At 41.7% G+C, this 19570-nt stretch overlaps 3 protein-coding genes across 9 annotated transcripts in view; 2 read left to right on the top strand and 1 right to left on the bottom strand.

Annotated features, from left to right (window-relative positions):
- Positions 1–25: 25 nt before the first annotated feature.
- LOC130528063 (serine/threonine-protein kinase 10-like) lies at positions 26–13554 on the bottom strand. The gene is made up of 18 exons (XM_057037012.1): positions 12838–13554; positions 11116–11280; positions 10052–10100; positions 9644–9793; positions 9133–9205; positions 8835–9029; positions 8656–8737; positions 7729–7860; positions 6473–7303; positions 6283–6404; positions 6087–6210; positions 5669–5848; positions 3590–3719; positions 2811–2935; positions 2545–2736; positions 2294–2419; positions 2097–2210; positions 26–1505 (listed from the first exon to the last, which is right to left on the bottom strand). The coding sequence occupies exons 1-18, from the start codon at positions 12985–12987 to the stop codon at positions 1359–1361; spliced, it is 3087 nt and encodes a 1028-aa protein (XP_056892992.1). The 5' UTR covers positions 12988–13554; the 3' UTR covers positions 26–1358.
- Positions 13555–13809: 255 nt separating this feature from the next.
- On the top strand, positions 13810–17301 carry stn1 (STN1 subunit of CST complex). Of its 2 annotated transcripts, XM_057037015.1 has the most exons (9): positions 13810–14185; positions 14429–14524; positions 14760–14837; positions 15142–15312; positions 15536–15647; positions 16132–16279; positions 16422–16544; positions 16623–16695; positions 16855–17301. In XM_057037015.1, exons 1-9 carry the CDS (start codon positions 14053–14055, stop codon positions 17010–17012), a joined length of 1092 nt encoding a protein of 363 aa, XP_056892995.1. In that variant the 5' UTR covers positions 13810–14052; the 3' UTR covers positions 17013–17301. The 2 variants fall into 2 exon arrangements, with proteins under 2 accessions (XP_056892995.1, XP_056892996.1); XM_057037016.1 differs by lacking the exon at positions 14429–14524.
- Positions 17302–18020: 719 nt separating this feature from the next.
- Positions 18021–19570, top strand: part of sh3pxd2aa (SH3 and PX domains 2Aa) — a 50510-nt gene continuing 48960 nt past the window's right edge. For 3 of the 6 annotated variants that reach the window (XM_057037005.1, XM_057037009.1, XM_057037004.1), the window contains exon 1: positions 18023–18545. In XM_057037005.1, the coding sequence (XP_056892985.1) occupies positions 18450–18545 (96 nt within the window). In that variant the 5' untranslated portion in view covers positions 18023–18449. Of the gene's footprint in view, positions 18546–19570 lie in introns of all 6 variants that reach the window. The other 3 variants (XM_057037007.1, XM_057037003.1, XM_057037006.1) reach the window with 3 other exon arrangements.

The raw sequence follows: 19570 nt of genomic DNA, 5'->3' as shown, positions 1-19570 counted from the left end.
AAACACAGCACGATGTACAAAAAGATACATTTTGTCTTCATGTTTATTTACAGCAAAATGAATATCTACATTACACAATCTAAAAAATCTATATAATGGACAATGGATTATGATTGATATATTCTTATTCAAATTACAAGAATTCAATCAGCTGTGTACTTCAAAAGGATCAATCAGAAGTATAAAAGCTGCATTTGGAAAAAAGTTCAAGATGCTAGAACCAACAGAAATGTGCTCTTTTTGTCCATAATAAAAGCCACAGTGGACATTTGGTAAAGGGTCTGTGGAATTTTAAAAAAATTTACTTATTTAATGTTTTTCCACAAATCAACTTTTAGTCAATTTCAGTCAAATCAGATGAGTCATTGAAAATCAACATAGTCTAAGTCAGCTTTCCGTTCATAAATACATCAAAAACAGGAACAATAATGGCTGGAAACTTTGAAACTTAACTCATTTTGGTAACATAACCACTTTGTTTCCAGTGGTCTCATTAGGCAGACAGGATATTCTCACAACTCAAGTATTAAGGCTATTTGCTACTTCAAGAATTATTAAAAAAGTTTTCATTACAGCAAGGGAAGTAAAAGAACCGCCAACAAACCCGACAGCAAAATACATTAAAGAGAACCAATAAAGAGGAGGTATCGTCCTCTGCGTGTGTGACATCATCAAAATTCTTCCCTGAATAAAGCTCTGATTTGAGCTCAACATTCACTGCAGTCTTAAGCTATAGAAAAGTAAACCAACAGCATGTCTGTTTGAGAGGATGAACCAGCACACCGATTTCCTTAATGTCATTTAAAAACATGTTCCCACTCTTTCTGTGTGCAACAAAGCAGCCGCCTCTGCACTGTGGCTGATGTCAGACTTTGGAAAGAGAAGGCATTCGGAAGAGAAAACACCATTGGGGCAGTCGTTTCCGCTGAAAGCCTGGGTTATATCAACCTTGGACGTATGTGAACTTCTGGTACAGATGATAAACCATCTTTCCTTCCACTGGATACAGAATGTCGACATTAGAAATTCATTCTTTTTCATGAAGAAATTAAAAGTACAATTGCTTTTAAAATCACCATTATGTGGTAATTCAAAAGCTCTCTGACCTTCGGGGTAAACAGCTAAAAAAACGCTAAAAAATGGTAAATAAATACAAATTGCATGGCTCTACAGGCAAGTTCTATAGGCACTGTATGTTTTAGAAAAACAATTCAATCATTAAAAGTTGAACAAAGCGGTACGGTACTTCACTCTGGTGGTACGGAGGTGAAAACCTAACACTTTTCTTAAAATGACCCCCGCTGAGTGAAATCCCAGGTCAGAAACAAAGGATGGAGATAAGGCAGCAAGATTCACTCTCAGAAGCCGGTGGAGTTAACGCTGGGGATTGGGTAGAACTTGGAGATGCGACTCTGGGCGGAGGGATTGAGGCACTCCGACTCTCCGGTCATCTTGAAGAACACTTCCTGTTCCTGCAGCTTCCGGGTAAACTCGTCTTCTAGGGCCTGAAGGTTACAGACAACGTGGCGGTTTCAGATGATTCAGGAAACCCCAGAAACTCGAGGCTTCCCATAATCATTCAGATGATTCAGAACACGCACACTGCTGTAAATCAACAGAATAATCTGAACGTTTGAGGAGAAGGGAAGGAGGGAGTGTTCTTGTCTAGCGACTGTGTAGTACAGGCATGGGCAAACTAAGGCCCGGGGGCCACACGCGGCCCGTTAAACGTTTTAATCCGGCCCGCCAAACTTGAAAAATTAAATGAATAAACCTTGTTAATGTTAAATTTTCACTGCAATTCTGGTGTTTTCCAACTAGAAAAAAGACAGTCAGGAGGAGAGTGATGGTGATATCCTGAAGAATAACAGAACTTTCAGTGACTTTCATATTTTGTTTTAATGCTTCTCTTCATTTTCATTTGAAATTAAAGCACATGTTTTCTCCATATCCCAAGATGTGTATTTTTTCTCCAATGAGGTGAGGTTACCAAAGCACTCCATCCATCCATCTGCTCCTGGTCCGGCCCCTTTGTCAAATGTTAGAACCCATTGTGGCCCACGAATCAAAATGTTTGCCCACCCCTGGTGTAGTACCTTCTTCCTGGGTCTGAGCTTCTCCCGCCACTCCTTCAGCTCCAGGCTCTGTTCCTCATCCAACTCCTTCAGTTTCTGGGTCTCGTGTTCAATCAGCAGGTGGCATTTCTCATTCTGACACACACAAAAATACAGCTTTTAAAAGTCTGGTACAATCAGTACCTGGTTCTGTGGTCACTGTTCGGATGCAGCTTCACCTGTAGCTGCTGTAGTTCACGGACGTTGGCGTCACACTGCAGCTGCAGGTCTCTCATCTGGTTTTCATGCTTCTGATGTTGATGTAACCTCTCATTCTTCTGTCTCTTCTCCTCCTGAACTCCAAACTGGGAAAACGAACACAGAAAATCAGACCTCATGCTGTTATGAAGTGACCGAATTGAGTCCCTCTGGATTTCATTTCCATTTTCCCATTTTTAAGAACGTGTTTTGTTCAGCATATTTTGCTCGCCTGTTTGACCCGCTCCCTTTCTTGCTCGGGGCTTATGATCGCTCCAGTAATACGAAGGCTCTTTTTGAACATCGCCATCCGAGTCTTGGCGTCGCTGCGTTGAATCTTTGGCAGTCTGGTCTTCTCTTGTGTCTGCCTGTTCTTCAGTTCCTCGATCATACGCTGGTTGTAGCGCTGCATCTGCTCCATCTCCTGAACCGGGCGAACAGTCGTGGTCATCACACAACTTTGCTTTAAAATCCTCAAAAAGCCATCCAAAAATATACCTTCTCGTGTCTTTTTAACAGCTGATGCCTTTGCATGAAGTATTGGTCTTTAAGCTGCTGCTTGAACAGCTGATGCTTCTCCTGCAGATGGCGCTCTTCCAGCTCCCACATGGCAGCTTCCCGGGCTGCACACAAGCATTAAAAACACAAATCTGAACAAAAGAACAATCACAGGGTATTCACAATGTGCTGTTTTGGAAAACAGCGTAGCCGTCCTAATGGTAAACCCACAAAAAACATTCACGGCCTGACATGACCTTATTAAACATTAACGGCTGAACGTTTGGAATTCTTCAGTAGATCATCAGTTCAGCCTACAAAGTTAAATCCTCCCCGGTGAAATCCATTCACAAACTCCCGTGACTCGGTTCGATAAGCGTTCCTGAGGAATGTTGGGGCCCCTGGCACGTTAAGCTTGGTAAGTCGAAGGCTGTGCTACCTGTTGACAGGCTGTGCTGCATTTGTGCAGGATGGTCAAAGGAAAGGGAGCCTGGTTGACTACTGATCTGAATAACTGAGGGTGTTCCACTGGTTGAAGAAAGCAGAAGCTGCCAAAACAAGCAGTGGATTTGTTTGGTTTTGTTTTTTTGACTCCTGCCCCATGCCTAAAAATGTGAACAAATGGTGACAACTGTGAGCTAATAATTTAAATACTTCAACTACCGAATAAGCAGTTCAAAAAATTACATCCTGGGGTGAAGTGGCAGGATTTTCCAAAGACCGTGTTGGCTGTTCTCCCCCATACACCTCTCACAGTTGATTAAATCCCAACTAATTACCTCTGAGAAGCTGCTGCTTGTGATTGAGACAGTCTCTCTCAATGGTGGCGAGCTCATGTTTGTGCTGTTGGATTATTTTCTTGAGCTCAATGTCCAGCTCCTGCTGCTGCTTCTGAAGAAACTCTTGCTCCTGAAGGAAGAACAAACAATGGGCCAGATTCACGAAACGTTCTTACGAACAAATTTGTTCTTAAGTCCCACTTACGAACAGTTTACGAAGATTGTGGCATTCACCAATTTCTTCTTATCCTGGATTTATTCGTAGGTAAGAACAAATCCTACGAACACTCAGGAGTACTCTTGCGCACATTTCAGTGCCGACATGTTGGCATGGTTGTGTTTTCTTCTCTTGTGCAGTTCAATAAAATTCAATATTACAATGATAATTCTGTCATATTTATTTATTTATTTCCTATTTTTGGTGATTTACAGAGAATTTTAAAATTACGTAAATGTGCCAATGACTTAACATTAATCAACCAAATTGGAAACCATGCCAAAACTGTCTTTTTATTTGATTTTATCTTGATTTATTTTATTAGGGGATCGAGGATATGCCCTGGCTCCCTGGTTGTTGACACCACTGACCAACCCTCAGACTCCACAGGAGTTTTATTCAATCAGATGCATGCGCGCAGTCGCTCCACCATTGAACGCACCATCGGCATGTTAAAGGGGCGCTGGATGTGTTTGGACACAGAGCCACAACCACGTGAGGATGTGCGTCCTGACGCAATGATGGGGCCAGACTGCAGGCACGCGGTTCACGTTCGAGTGCGATTAATTGCCCGTTTGTGAATAAAATGCATTATTCTCACAATCCGAGCACAGGTTTTACACGTTTATTTTTTTTTACATTCTCGTTGATTTCTTTAAGCGTGTTGGCTATAGTCATCAGGGTTGAGGCAATTTTATCAAGCGTGTTAGCCATCCTTTCTTGATTGTTCAACACGGCGTCAGAAATCGGGCGTGGAGAGGCAAGCTTTGGGCATTTGGCTGCTTTTTGCTCTGTCTACAGGGTCCTGCTGCAGTTCCTTTTATGGCATTAGTGGGCGGTGACTTATGCTAATCGTATGTTAATTAGACTCACCTGGCACGCGCTTTCAACTTACGAACAGATGGCATTCATCAATCTAAGAACACAGCTGCGAACAATTCTGGGGCTTACGAACGCATTGATGAATCCGACGTAGGGTTTTCTTAAAAAACTTCTTAAACACAACTTAAGAAAGAATCTAAGAAGATTCTTAAGAACATATTGGTGAATCTGGCCCAATGTTAGAAAAGAAACATCTGACACCGGCAGAGTTTCACTGCCGGAGTGAAGGCAGAAATAGCCCGTAAAGCAGCCATTATGGGGTCAGCTGAGTGAATGGGCGGACCATAACGATTGCCTGAGCTGATGAACCAGACAGTGAACTGTCTTTCCTCCTTTAAGTCACATTAATCCAGCCCACTTGGCTCAGTTCGTGCTTGGCAACAGGCGTTCAGTATCTTTTTACTTCCATGGATGAGTTTTCTCTCTGTTCAATAACCACTTGTGTATGACCTACTGTACTATAGCAGCCTTTTCTGAAGGGATGAGGCACAGAAATAGCATTGAAAATATTAGAGAGGGTCAAGGGCTTAACGCATATCCATTGTGACATATAATTAAATCTTTATATGGCAAATTTCTACATCCTGCCATTTAAATTTATTGTAATGCATACGTTAGGAAGAGTCAATGGGAAGCCTAGAATTGAAGAAGCATTCACCTTCAGAAACAGTCTACAAAGTGAAGGCAACGCCTGCAGTATGTTAGCGTGCGCAGTCGATTGTTACTATCTTAACGATGTTTCACGATTGTGTTCTTCATACCTTTCGTGTTTGGTCTGTGGACAGATTACCATTACAGAAGAAAACAAATGGGAAATGGCAGGGGGAGATGGAATTAGCACCTAGGCAGCTCAACAGTGGTTATGTAAACAACAGATCTGTGCATTTGTATTTACGTATCAAGACGAGCTACTATAAATAGCACCGGCATCTCATCCTCTTAAGATACACGAAAGGAGACAGACGGGATGTGATGCTAACCTGTTTCTTGTGGTTTTTCAACACGTTCTGGTACTTTGAGAGCTCTTTGTCTTGCTCCGCTTTGATGCGTTTGGCTTCCTCTCTTAGGCGGTTGGTGTGATCCTGTTCTAACCTCTCAATGGTTTGTTTCTGCTGTCGTTCCAGGTTTTCCACTTCTTGGTCGTACTGACGCTTCTTGCTCTGGTATTGACAGACAACTACAGTTATCGTGTTGTAAAGGGTGAATGGCACAACTTTTTCAGGAGGAAAACCAAAATGGAACATTCAGGCAGAAACACAACAAAATCCAGTGGGACCTTTAATCATTAGTGTAGCAGAAATAACATGAAAATCCCCGATGAGACATCCAACAAAAGTATTGCTCACGAATCAGCACCGGCTTTTAGGTGTTCAGCCCCAGATCAGTTGAGCGACTTACTGTAGTTTCCTGTTCAAACCGTCGGTAGATCTGCTCTTTTTGTTGTTGCAGCTTGTTGCTGAGTTGTTGTTGAGCCCTCTGCTCCTCCTTCTGCAGCAGACGCAGCTCCCGGAGCTCCTGACGTCTATGGAGGACACGAGAAATGTTTAAACTTTTTACATAATTTGGACAATGGGTATGCAAGACAAGTGAATACCTGAGGAATCTCATCTCTTCGTTCTTTGTATCATTATCGGTAACGATCTTCGAAGTGGTCACGCTAACTTCCACTCCATCCACGATGAATTTGCGAGTCTTTTTCAACGTCTTCTTCTGGCGCTTGAAAAAAAATAAGAAGAGGTTAATCTGAGCATAAATAGCCTGAAACTTTCATATATTGGAATTACCTGTATAGAAACTGATGCAGGCTCTTTTGCTTTGGACAGAAAGCTCGAGATAGACAAGTTCAGATCTACATTGCGGTTATCTGTGGCTGACACACTTCCAGAGTATGAATCTCTCTTTCTGGCATCCTTAGTTTTGTCTGGAATCTTTTCTTCATTCATATTTATGTTATCTTTGCCTGTAGGTTTCTCTTCAGTCTCTTCCTTTGGAACAGCTTTATTGTGCTCTGGCAAGGTCAAAGTCACCTTTAGATGGTTATACTGGTCTTCCTCCTCTGTTGGGGATTCCGATTGCTCCATCCTGTCCTCACTGACCTCTGACACTGGTCTGCTAGCTTGTTCAATGGGCAAAATCTCACCAGTGTCCACTTCCTTCTCTTCCACGTCCATTTCCTTCTCATCCACGTCCACTTCCTTCTCTTCCACGTCCACTTCCTTCTCATCCACGTCCACTTCCTTCTCCTGCACTTCCGCATCCTTGTTATCCTTTGCTGTTATCTCCAGATGGTGCATTTGTGTGACAGGTGCTACAGGTTCAACCTCCGTTCCTGGAGAAGCTGCATCTACTCCTGCTGATGGAGGTTTCTCCTCTACTGCTTTCTGATGTACTTCTCCATCATCTAATGGTGCATTAGAAGTCTCCTTCAGGAGTCTGGCATGTGCAGGGACAGGAGACTCCTCCACAGTCTCAGCTGCAGAGAGTTCCGTTGGTTTGGCCACTGGAGGAATTGTCTCCATCTTCTCTGGCACAGAGTCCAGAAGGGTGGGTGAAAGACAGATCTTCTCATCCTCTGTGCTGGCAACACTGACATCAGATGGGGCACGTTTGTGGCCCTGAGGAACATACAGTGAGTTAGGTCTTACATGTTATGTAGCATACACATGTGCTATGTAGATAAATTTTTTATTATGGAGTATTAAAAGCAAACTCATCAATTAGAGACATTTAAATTAAAAATGGAAGCAACTGCAGTCCTTTACTGTTGCAACATAACCTGCAAAATATGTGCCACAGTGAAGGACTGGAACACATGTGATAATGTCAATTGCTGTGAGCTTAAGACAGCACAACTAATCAGTAAATGTAACAGCTTATTATAGAAACCCCACTTTTATCTGATTAAATTACTCATTTTAAAAAGTGTGAAGCATTTATGTTACTGTAGTTACAGAACACAAAGAGACAGATGTCCCTTCTTCATTAAAAACAGCAAGAGGTTCCCCAGCAAACACATTACCAATAAAAAAGGTTTACACACCAGAGTTGCTTCAGCATCTTCCTCCTCTTCTTCCTCTTTGTGTTCTTCAATCTCCTCAGTAACCTCAGCTTTCGCCTCGGCTATAAGTTCCCTCAGCGGCTTGTTGTCGGACACATTTGACACAAATGAATGCTGAACAAGACAGGAAATGGATTGAAAAGGTGCAAGAAGTTAGAAAAGTATATAAATGGAAACATTTAACTTCTGTAATGGAACAATTTCAGCCTAGCTGGCAGCAAACAGGACAGCCTACTGGCAACTAATCCCATGGATTTTCAGATATAAATTGTTCACAGCATTAAAGACTATTTAAACACAGTAAGTAGGATGATGGTTTGCTCACTCTTTATTTATTTTAGGAATATATCTGCTTGAGTTTTTTTTCTCTCAAAAGTTAGCAAAGTACATACGCACACAAACACACACTACATCCAAAGCCATCACCTCACCTTCTTTTTCTTAGAAATCTGCTGCACATATTCTATAGCTGGCCTTAGAAGATGTATCTTCTTTGATATCAAAACCTTCATAGGCGGAAGACCTCTGTTCTGGATTTTCAAGCCCATTGAGTCTGAAACAATCCTTTAGCTGCAGTATTCCCTGTGTGTGCGTGTATGAATGCGTTCGTTCTAGCCGCCAGTCACTAAATGGCTCTGACTTGGCCAGCACCTATGGAAAAAGTAAAGCCTGTCCTGCTGACGTCAGCTCGGGCACAGAGGGATGAGTTGTCGGTCTTGCCAGGACACCCAGTTCAGCCCCTGACACAACATGGCTAAACAGCTGTCGTCTAGAATGGTGCTACAAAGGGATGAGGTTGGGAACGGGGATTATCTCTTAATTGACCTTTATCAGACTGGGGAAACAGGTATTGAAGAGGGGTTTGGAACGTCAGGATAAGATATGAGTGAATATTTAAGAGGAAGGCACCTGCAGCAGTTGACGCGCATTCCATCTGTTGTCCACATGTTTGTCCAGGCACCGCTTTAAGAAATCCCGGAACTCTGGGGACCTTTAGGGTGAAAATATTTTCGAGGTGAACAAAAAAATGATATGGATTTATATATTTAAAGCAGTTGGCTCAAGACATCTTTCTCCACAGGGCTCACCAACGGGATGGCTGCATCAAAGTTGGAGGATCTGATTTTGCTATTCTCAGCAAAACTCTCATTGGGTTCATCTCATGGTTGGGGGGCTCGACTTGTGCAAGTTCAATTAAGGTGATCCCAAGGGACCAGATGTCAGCCTTGGAATCGTACGGACGGTCCTTCGATGTCTCGCACATCACCACCTCTGGAGCCATCCTGGAAGGAAATGATGGAAAAGACTCGAAGTAAGAGGGAATTTCCAGACTCATAATGGTATTTTTTACAAGAAAGACAAAAGCCTAATGAATAAATCCCTCACCAATAAGGTGTTCCGATAAAAGAATCTCTCCTCTGCAACGTTTTGGTGTTTTTGGCAGACACACCAAAGTCAGCTGGAAAAAGATGATATATCCAGGTATTATATCCTCCAGCTGCATGATTGGTTAATCCTGCTAGTGCAGTTAATCAAAACCCATTGCAGACACACACTCATTGTGAACCAAAATCAAGTAAATGGTGGGACAGCATCACATTAGAGGCATAGAGACACACTGTTCAAGCTCTTTCATAATCATCCCTCTACATTCCTTCTTTGAGTCATTTCAAAGTTGGGTAAAAAGATCAAAAGGATCTTAACACTTGTCACCTGTCCTAAAAAATCTATTCAAAAGGCAGAACTGAAGTATTCACAGTTTGAAGAAAGTGTCACAACAAATTTGATTTACTTTTTATACCATTCATACTCCACCTCTCTGGTAACAGAACCAGGGAGAGCAGCAAAAGGTCACAACAAATGTAGAGTTTGCTGTTTACAGCAGCATTTAGCGTACCAAGCTTGACATCCCCGTCCATTGTAAGGAGGATGTTGCCAGCCTTCAGGTCTCTGTGGATGATATGGTTATCATGGAGATAGATGAGGGCCTGCAGAGTCTGCTTACAAACCACCCGAATCTGAGGCTCTGTCAACGGCCTCTCCAATTCTGCAGGAGAAGAATAACAACTCCTGTAAACTCCTTAAAGATGGCAATTACAGAAATGTTTAGCTCAGTTTGAAGTGGCTACAGGAGCTTTAAGACGAAGGCTCAGTCAAACCTTACGAGAGGTTTAAGGGGACACCTACACTGAAAACCAAACAATCTAAATTAATACACCATGTTACACACAACAGTGATTTCTGCGTCATTTGAAGTTGATATAATGCATCTTTGTGAGAAGATCTTTCAGAAGTGGTGTCTTACCTAGCATGACTGCATCCACAGCCCCTCCTGCACAGAATTCAATCAGGATCTGCCAACAAAGAAAGATGATTTAATCATATATTTGAAATGTGTCGACGGGTTTCTCTGTCTTCTCTGAAGACAGAGAATAGATGTGAATAGATGGTAGACCGGCCTCGACGGAGATCAAGAGACCCTAACCCTAACCTCCGCAAATCTGGGGCCATTGTTGAAAAGACAACAAAGAGGAAAGGGCTGAATGATCACACATAAACTCATATCAGATGATTCTCTCTTATTGTATTGATACAAATTCAAGCGCCCTCATTTCTCTGCCAAAACACATTCATTCACCATCCACATGGGATATTTTATCCATCATATTTACACCCTGGACACACCTAAATGGGGAAACTGTTTTCCTGTGGGACCACAACAAAGTGTGTAATACAATATTCAAGAACAAATGAGCAAGAACAATATTTGTTATGAAACCCTGAACATTTTCAATATAGCTATTTAATTAATTGTTATAGCTATTTAATGATCAAATTATCATTAATTATTTACCAATTTAAATAATTCTAGTGGGCACACAACGCATTCTGGACAAATTAATGTCAGTTTGTGGGGCAGGAAGAAGAATACCTGATCCGCATGTTGACTTAAATTCCAAAATCTTTTATATAAGAAATACCACAGCAATTTTTATATTGTGTTGTTTTGAAAATGTGTTTAAAGGGTGGGGTTTAAGCATGTTGCACTAAATGTGGGTGGATTATTGACCACAGTAAAGTAACAGCTCTCGTAGCTGTTACTTTAACAGCTACGAGAGCTTTTACTTTATTAATGTGAACTTTGTGTTCATCTTTTGATAAGAGGACAACAGCGACTTGTCAATAATGCAGAACAGCGCCGGCGGTGTTGCAGGCCTTGTTTTGCTCAGAAGTGGAACACAGATTAATAGAAGCACATGCTTATTGTCGTTTTAAAGAGCTGATTATCTAACAGGGGAAACCTTGATATTCCCTGGCGCTTTTATCGACGCTGCCTTAACTGGTTGATTATGTGGACAAACTACTCACCCAGAGCCTGCTCTCATAATAAAAAGCGTCGAGCAGTTTCACGATGTTCTGATGGTCGCAGGATGCCAGAATGTCAATCTCCACCATGTAGTCTTCCAACTCCTCCTCTGTCTTTGTGTTAATAACCTTGGCGGCAGCCAGGATTCCCGTCTGTTTGTTTTGAGCCTGTAGGATGAAATTGGTCTTGCTGCTGAACTGTCATTTAGCTTAAATCTGATGCATTACTAAGCACAATAGGGCTTAAAACATAAAAATATTGTCTCAAAAGTAACATTTATACTAAAAACATTTTGCAGTGAAGTGCTTATGAAGACACTACCTGGTGACCTGTGGTTGTTCTGTAGGTCATACAAAAAACACCAATTCCCATAATTCTTCACTCCACAGTAGCAGCTATTAAAGCATTATGAGTAAGAGCTATTCTAAAGTGACGCATAGTAGAAAAAACATGACTTGAAGCCTGGAAAATTATCATAAAACTGCTATTTACAGTTGGCTTTTAGGGACAGCCATGGGTTCATGTTTGACCACTGGAATGTGCTCCTTTTTAAAACCAGTGATTATAGTTCTATTTTGATTGTTTTTCCTCGCAGGACATTTGGTATCAGTCTTTGCAGTTGCAGCGCTGGTCAATAAGCGGCTTGTGACTAATTATGCAAGAAGATTAGACATAGTTTAACCACAGATACGGTTACACTATTTGATCTACAACAGAAAACTGAAAAATACTTTTTTATTTCAATAGAAATCTTAACAGAGTGTTCCATTATGATAAAATTCACATTCAACCATGCACAGGAAATGGCAGTTATGCATCAGGAATAACCAAACAAACACTAATCCATCTGGAAATGCAAAAAGGGGGCGACTCTGGATACTTTCTGGCTGTTTGGTGTATGGACCTCTAGAAAACTGGCCTTATTTTGAAAAAAAAAGAGGAACATTTCTAACATGAATAGCCATAATCTATACTCTAGTTGAGAAGGATTCTACTTTGCCTTGTATGCAGACACAATGATAAAGTCCAAAAATGGTGAAAGTCAATCCTTGTCACATTTAGTCAAACTTCAGAGGGAAGGTGAGACAAACGCGTTGTGACAGCAGTCACATGGTCAGTGTTACACCACTGAAGTTGGCTTCCGACTTGACAGTTAAGGGAAACTAAAGCCCTCAAACTGATCCTCCACTGTTTTGTACCTCTTAGGCCTAGATTTAAAATATATATTATGGCCTTTTCAAATTTGGATCAGATCTGGTCCATATCCGAGAAGAACAAAGTGTAAAGTATAGTGTTTTTTGATCTGGACCTAGTCCTAAGAGGGGTATAGTCTGTGAAATGTCAGTTTCACAAATCTAAAAGTGGGTATCAGAAAAAATGAGTACGTTTCCCAAGGTGTCCAAAACAACTTCACGTCAATTAGAGGTACAATAAATGGACAAACAGTGGGGAAACCGTCGCTCAAGATGATGATTTATTTTCCCATTAAATTCCCCCTTAACTTTCGAATCGGAAGCTAACTTCAGCGCCGCGCTAGCGTGTCCATGTGAAGGTGGTGGGTGGGACACGAAAATCCAAGAAATCACAGTGTTCTGCTGTAAAAACAAGACTGTTGTGTACAGACATGTAACTAAAGACTAATGGCCCACTTACTGAAAACACACTTCTGTACACAAGAAAAGCATTTGTCTCCAAACATCACTTGTAAAGGAGTCACTGCCTACCTTGAAGACCTTCCCAAAAGCTCCATCTCCCAGTTCTCCTATTATGTCCCATATTTCCTCTGGATTTTCATCTCTGCGGACGTGTTCGTACTGCTTCTTTTTTTTCTCGGCTCCCAATTTAAATATTTTACGGAAATTAAAAAATGCCATAATGAATCCGAGCAACGTGATCAAACGATCGCAACTATAAAATTACAAACTATTATGGGCTAGGTTAGCTAGAGTAGCATGGCTCATGTATATATTCTTTATTAGATGGCCAACACTAATTCAGCTTTCATAATAGTATTTTATGAGCAGGACCTAGCTTAGCCTTTGACACTGCTTTGACCAGTCAAAGAGCTTTTCGAACATCATGCTTTGTTCTTGCCACACACAAAAAAAACTAACCGTCCATTCGCGCCTATACTTTTAAAATACAGGCATACAACGTGTAATTACAAATCCAAATATTGGTAATCTTAGCTAGTTGTTGCTCGGACTCCTGACGACCTGGCACGGCTGGCACGACAACCCTTTCTGACCCTAACGTCCCCAAAAGATGAGCCACGCGGTCTTCCAGACAGTTGCATTACACTGAATTATTCATTAATGTCCAGGAGTAAAGGCAAACAGTTGTCTCCATGTGTTCAGTCGAAACGCTGAAAACAGACCCTTCGCAAGGGACGGCTTTAACGTTGGTAATCTAGCGGATTTGGTACATTTGCACGTTCGCGAATGCGCGCGGCCGTGGGTCTTTCTCTTCTTACTTCGCTTCTTAGTTCTTGGCAGGGCAATGGCAAACCTCTGTTGCCTTCGTCTCCATAGGAGACCACATAGGACGCAGGTCTTCTCGACTTTTCTTTCACTTTCATATACCCACGGGACACCCAGGAGTGATCAAATGCTTGTATACCTATTGTTTATTGGTAACAGATTCCTTTGTGTAAGTTAGACTACGTATCCCATACGCCTTTGCGCAGCGTGGACCGCGCAACCCTTCTATTAAAATTATTATTATTACAATGAATATATTTTCAAATGTATTAATTATGTTATGTAAAGGGGAATTCATTAACTAAAACAAATTAATAACAACTTTAAATATTTTATCCCCACTACCCCAAGTCACGTGGTCGACACTTCTCCAGACACTCCATTGCTAGCATGCGGCTCGGGCGAAGTAAATACTAAACTTAAAGGTAGCCGAAACACAGATTTTCAGTTCGCGATGAAATGGCGACGAACAAGATGGACCCAGCAGACGAGCCCCCACCATTGTTGTGGGGGTTAGACCCAGTATTTTCTGCCTTTGCCAAGTTGTACATCAGAGACATCTTGGAGATGGCAGAATCCACACAGGTACCAGGTAATATCACATCAACCTTAGTGTAAACATGAATACTTACCATTCATCCAGCATTACTTACACTGCAAGTACGATAGGTAATGTTATTTACTTTATATTTAATTGTGTATTCAGCTTATTCAGATGTATTTTTGGATGGTTTACCCCTGGAATGTTTATGTTTACCAGCAGCTGTGGTAAATACTGACACAATTCAAGAAAACAGGATATTAACTTAGTCATTCATCTGTATTCATTTCTCAGGTATTTACTTCTACAACCTGCATCCCATCTTCAAAGTCGACATTTTGGGCACAGTGGTTTACAAGAGAGAAAGAGATGACTTCTTCTGTTATGGAGGTGTTGTTTGTCACTGTGAACATCAAAAATATTGACACAGCACGATAAAGTACTATGAATGGTTGCACATACCGACACGCATGCACATTTGTAGAACTTGTGCAACAAGTGCATTGGGAATTTCCTCTGGGCCCCACAGGTGTTAGCGGAACAGTTTTTCATGCAGTTTTAAAAGTGATTCGCACAGAAACATCAACCAGGCTTGTTCTCCCGCTTTTATCTTTGTTGTACGCAGTGGACGATGGCACTGGTGTTATAAACTGCCTGTGCTGGAAAAATGACCTATTGAAACAGCATGGGAAGCCTTCTGGATGTGAGTGTGCACATCTTTCTTCTTTCAATCAAATAAAGTTTTTAATATGGACTTTTTGTGCTTGGTTAATGTTATCAGATATCTAAATAAAATCAGCTTCATGTCTTATCATTTATTAAAGTTATAATAGCCTGACTCATCACATTATCTGACAACAGTTGTAATCAACATGGTTATTAAAATTGTTATAATTTAGTAAATTTATTCCTAAATATAGCTCTTTTAATTATTTTCAAACATGCTGAACACACAACTTTAAGTCCATGTCTTTATTGATGATCCTGTATTTGTCCTCCTTTTTCAGGGGGGAAACATAGTGATGATGCTGAGGGGGACTTCAATGTAGCTGCGGAGCTGGAGAAACTCCAGCAGTTCCAGTATAGCCAGTGCCACCTAGATATTGGCGAGTTGCTCCGAGTCCGAGGCCCAGTGAAGACATCGAGGCAACAGAGAGAAATCATGGCCTCCACCTACTGTGAGTGCAATGAGATATTCATTTCTTTTAAAACGCAGCAGATTTATTTAATTTCTTCCATACTAACCTTTAAAACACAGAGAAAACAAATATCTAAGAATACCATTGTTCAATTTGGTTCATGTTTTTACACACTTGAGCAAAGGAACAAGAACATTTAGCTTGAGGAAAAAAAATGCTTTTGTATTCTTTTCCTGTTATGGCTGCATATGTGTCTACCCAGATAAAGTGAACGACCCAATGATGGCAGTCCAGATAGAGTGGATGATGGAGGTTCCAGAGCTCTACAGACAGTGCTATGACAAACCATTTAAGCTGCATCCTGATGCATCAGGGTAAAAACACCCATCTGTTTATTTAGCAACATGGGACTGTTGCAAGGAAAATGCACATGAACCACTGCAAATTATGACTCATTATCAGTTGGTCCATGAAGTCAAAGCTCGATCACAGGGTAGAACTATGCGGTTTGAGGGATTCTTGAGAAATTTGCTTGTCATCAAACATGTGACTGGTTGATTTCACTTTTAACAGGGTACAATGAAGTCATTGTGAGCAAAGATTCCTCACCACTTGTTAACAAAAGTTGGACAATTGTTGCAGTTCTCTCAGAGACATACTGTAATCAGTACTTTAGGGGTCTGCTGGAAAGCTAAGCAGAATTATTTACAGTCTATCCTTGTGATAAAAAATAGTAAATGAGGATACATGTCACAGTTCTACTGATACTACTGTTACAACAGTACTTGTTTCAATTTGTGTAAAAAAAGATAGAATTATTGTGTAATTTAAAACTTTTCTTTGATCCTTCTTCCCAAGTGAGCCTGTAATGAGTACCCTAAGCAAAGCTACTAACATCATCAGGGATTTCCTGAAACAGAAGTCGGTGGTCAGGTTCCGACCCTACGACGTTCTCGACCTCCTGCATCCGCTGGTTCCTGAACAGCCAAGAACTGACTCAGCAGGCGTATGTAATTTGTTGAGTTATTCAAGCCATTTTGGGGGGGATGACTGTACTGTAGTAATATTTCCCAACAGATTTTACCAGTGCAATTATTAAACAGATAATTCAGTACAATGGCTACATGTGTTTTACTGCTGCTGTCAAGGAGCCTGTGGCAGGTCCGTCTGCATGTCAGCAGGCACGACAGCTTCTGAAGGAGGCCCTGCAGATACTGCAGGATGAGGGCATCGTGTACCGCAAGCTCAAATCCCAGGATGAAGTCTATCAGGCGAGGTCATCGGTTATACCCCATTTCACTACATTCTTCTTTTTTTTAACTTGCTGTTAATGTCTTGTCCATCACTAGGTGACAATACATGACAAAGATCTCCTCATAGCCATCAAAGACATCATCAGAGAAGACTGTAGGAGAGAAAAGTGTAATTATATCTTCATTTTGACCTACCTTGGTTGAATAACTGAGCGTTTATGTGTTCATATTTCAATTAAGTTTCATTGCATTGTTGAAAAATTCAATTCATACATATGAATGGCATTTAACGTCACCGCATGTATGTTGTGTCTGCATGTGTGTGCAGATGCAGAGAAGGGCTGCCACCTCCTGCACATCCTCTCTGCAGTCCGGCAACGCTACAGCCTCAACGTGAGCAAGGCAGCACTGGAGCTGGTTCTGAAGTCACTTGAGTGCAATAGTGACATTGTCAGCACGAGTGATAATTATTACACTATGTTTTAAGCATCGCTGATTTCAGAGGACTATTTAATCTGGATAATTTCCCCACAATCTAAGTGTTCATTTTTTTTACTTTTCTATTCCATTATTTGTAACCAATGATGACAAATGAGTCAAACTATCGTTAAATGTTCATGATGCCTCTCTTTGTCGACCTAAAGCATCCAGTGTGAATGAATATGTGTAATAATATGTAATAGAGAACTTATATAATATGTATGTATCCTAACTCTGTTGGTTCGGATCAGATCCTGACCAGTCACAAATACAGTCATTTATTATGGAATCTTAACCCCTGTATTCCATTTCATTATCAACACTGTTAGGAAAGCAGTTTTTAAACCCAGCTGGGTATTACCTAGGTAACATCTTTACTGGATGGTGTAAATATAACATTACCAAATATTACATTAAAAGTCACTTTGGTTCATGCCTATTGCATGGGTCCATTTTATGTAGCTTAAAATACATTTCATGAAGTGGGTTGACCATAGGTGTGTGTGCGCGCGCCTGGCGTCCTGTTTTATTATTTATTTTCACTAAAATCTTCTGGCTAATGTAGCAGCAGAATGCACATGGGGGCAGTGTTTGGCAGCTAATTGGTTCCTTCACGCCAGACAGGCTGATTCTGATTGGTCGCCTGTGAAACATCTGTATCCATAGTTCTGGTCTCTGGTGTCTCCGGCCAGAAAGCTGGTGATCACGTCTTCCAGCTGCAGTGGACAATATCAATGATCCCTCTGTGAGTCTCCATAATATCACTATAAAACACCCACTATAATACGGTGTTAAAGGCATTTCTCTCGCCACCTATAGGGCTTACTGTAATACTATAAATATTGTATGTCCCATGATTAAAGAAAGAAAAAGTTCCGTCATATTCTAAACGGAGAAAAGCTTGAAAATAAAATCACACAGCGGTGCCGGTGGTGGAGGAAAGCTGGGGGAAATGTTTTTTTTGTCCAGTGCTTTATTCCAAGTCGGTGTGCGGACGGGAGAGAAGCCCATCCCACTCGGCTCCCTAAATTCACTGCGCCTGCTGAAACGCAGGAGGCGTCTGGCGCTGATTTACCGGCTCTCATCAGTTCTGCCTGTAATCCGCGTGTTCGCCGACGCAGATGACATAGAGGAACCCCCCCTTCACTTTTTTTGTGCTGTGTGTTTGCAAGGAGTCGGACTTCAGCCGCTGACCGACCCGTGCGGACGTCGTCGGTGCGACAATCGCTCTGCGTCTGGGTACGCGGCGGTGCGCGTCGCTCCGACGGACTGTTGCTAAGTTCCGAAATCGATCGATGGTGGTTGCGTCAAGGCAGCCGAGTCGTCGCCAAATTGGCCGAGGCGAACGAATGGCAGCGCGATGAATGTTGTGATTCCCGGAGCCTGATCCGCACGGAGACAGAGCCTGTCTGGAGCCGCAGCAGCTGCCCGCCTCACGCCTCTATGCATAACCTCTGCAGGGTCAAGATGCAGTTTCGGACTGTGCTGGACGTCAAAGTGGTGGATGTCGAGAAGAGGCGCAGCCCGTCCAAACACTACGTGAGTTTCCCCCCTACCTGCTCCATTATCCTTCATGCGTTCCCATCGTGTCCCAGTCAAGTGTGTGTGTGTGTGTGTGTGTGTGTGTGTGTGTGTGTGTGTGTGTGTGTGTGTGTGTGTGTGTGTGTGTGTGTGTGTCCAGCCGGTTAACAGCCACAGCACGACGCATGAAGGCAGCATTTAGTCCACTACAGGGTCCGGCGCCTCTGCCAAGACGGTGCGATCTAACAGACCTTATTATGAATAATGAATTAGCCAAAGGATTTCCAGTATCTCAGCAGACAGACAGACATCACTGTTATTGGCTTAAAGGATGGGAAGCAGCAGCAAGGATTCAAAATGGAAATACTTGAGACATTCAGTCAGATTATCCAGACTATATGTTCATTTCCAGGTCTTTCAGCTTCATTTTCACCTTTGTAATGTGTTTTCCTGGTTGTAGACATGTGGCGGCTTTTATTTTTGTCAGTTCCCAAGCAAACATGTATCAGAACAATTTCTAATGAATATATGTTATCTTCTACAGGATGTCAAAAGGTTGTTTCACCAACTCATAAATAATCTAATATCACGAAGGATGATTAGAGAATAAAAAGTCTGTTTTCCACAGGCTGTCCCAGTCCTCAGTCTTCATTATCAGTCCCTTGTTAACAAAAGAGTCTGTGTTTCAATGCTTTGCTCCATAGCCCCAGTTCACATCTTATTTTGAGCCAATGAACAAGTCACAGTAAACGATTTGTTAACCTTCACATGTATTCATCAATACATAATGGTATTTGGCCACATGTGCAACCTTTTTTTTTTTTTTTACCATACTAGAAATATGCACCCTGCACTTTTTTTGCAGGAACCCAAACCCCTCTGTGCTGGATGCATTGCTAACATTTTTGTTCTCATCATACCTCTGCATTTAGCCATTGCTCATGCATTTTCAGAACCCCCAGGCATAAATGAGCTGTATGCCCAGAACTGACAAACCCAATCCCCTTTCCTCCCATCTTGTTTTCTGTATACTTTACTCATAA

This window comes from Takifugu flavidus, chromosome 6 (assembly GCF_003711565.1).
Source record: "Takifugu flavidus isolate HTHZ2018 chromosome 6, ASM371156v2, whole genome shotgun sequence".
Taxonomy (NCBI): domain Eukaryota; kingdom Metazoa; phylum Chordata; class Actinopteri; order Tetraodontiformes; family Tetraodontidae; genus Takifugu; species Takifugu flavidus.
Note: the sequence above shows the minus strand (reverse complement) of the source record. Positions and strands in the feature narration are given on the sequence as shown.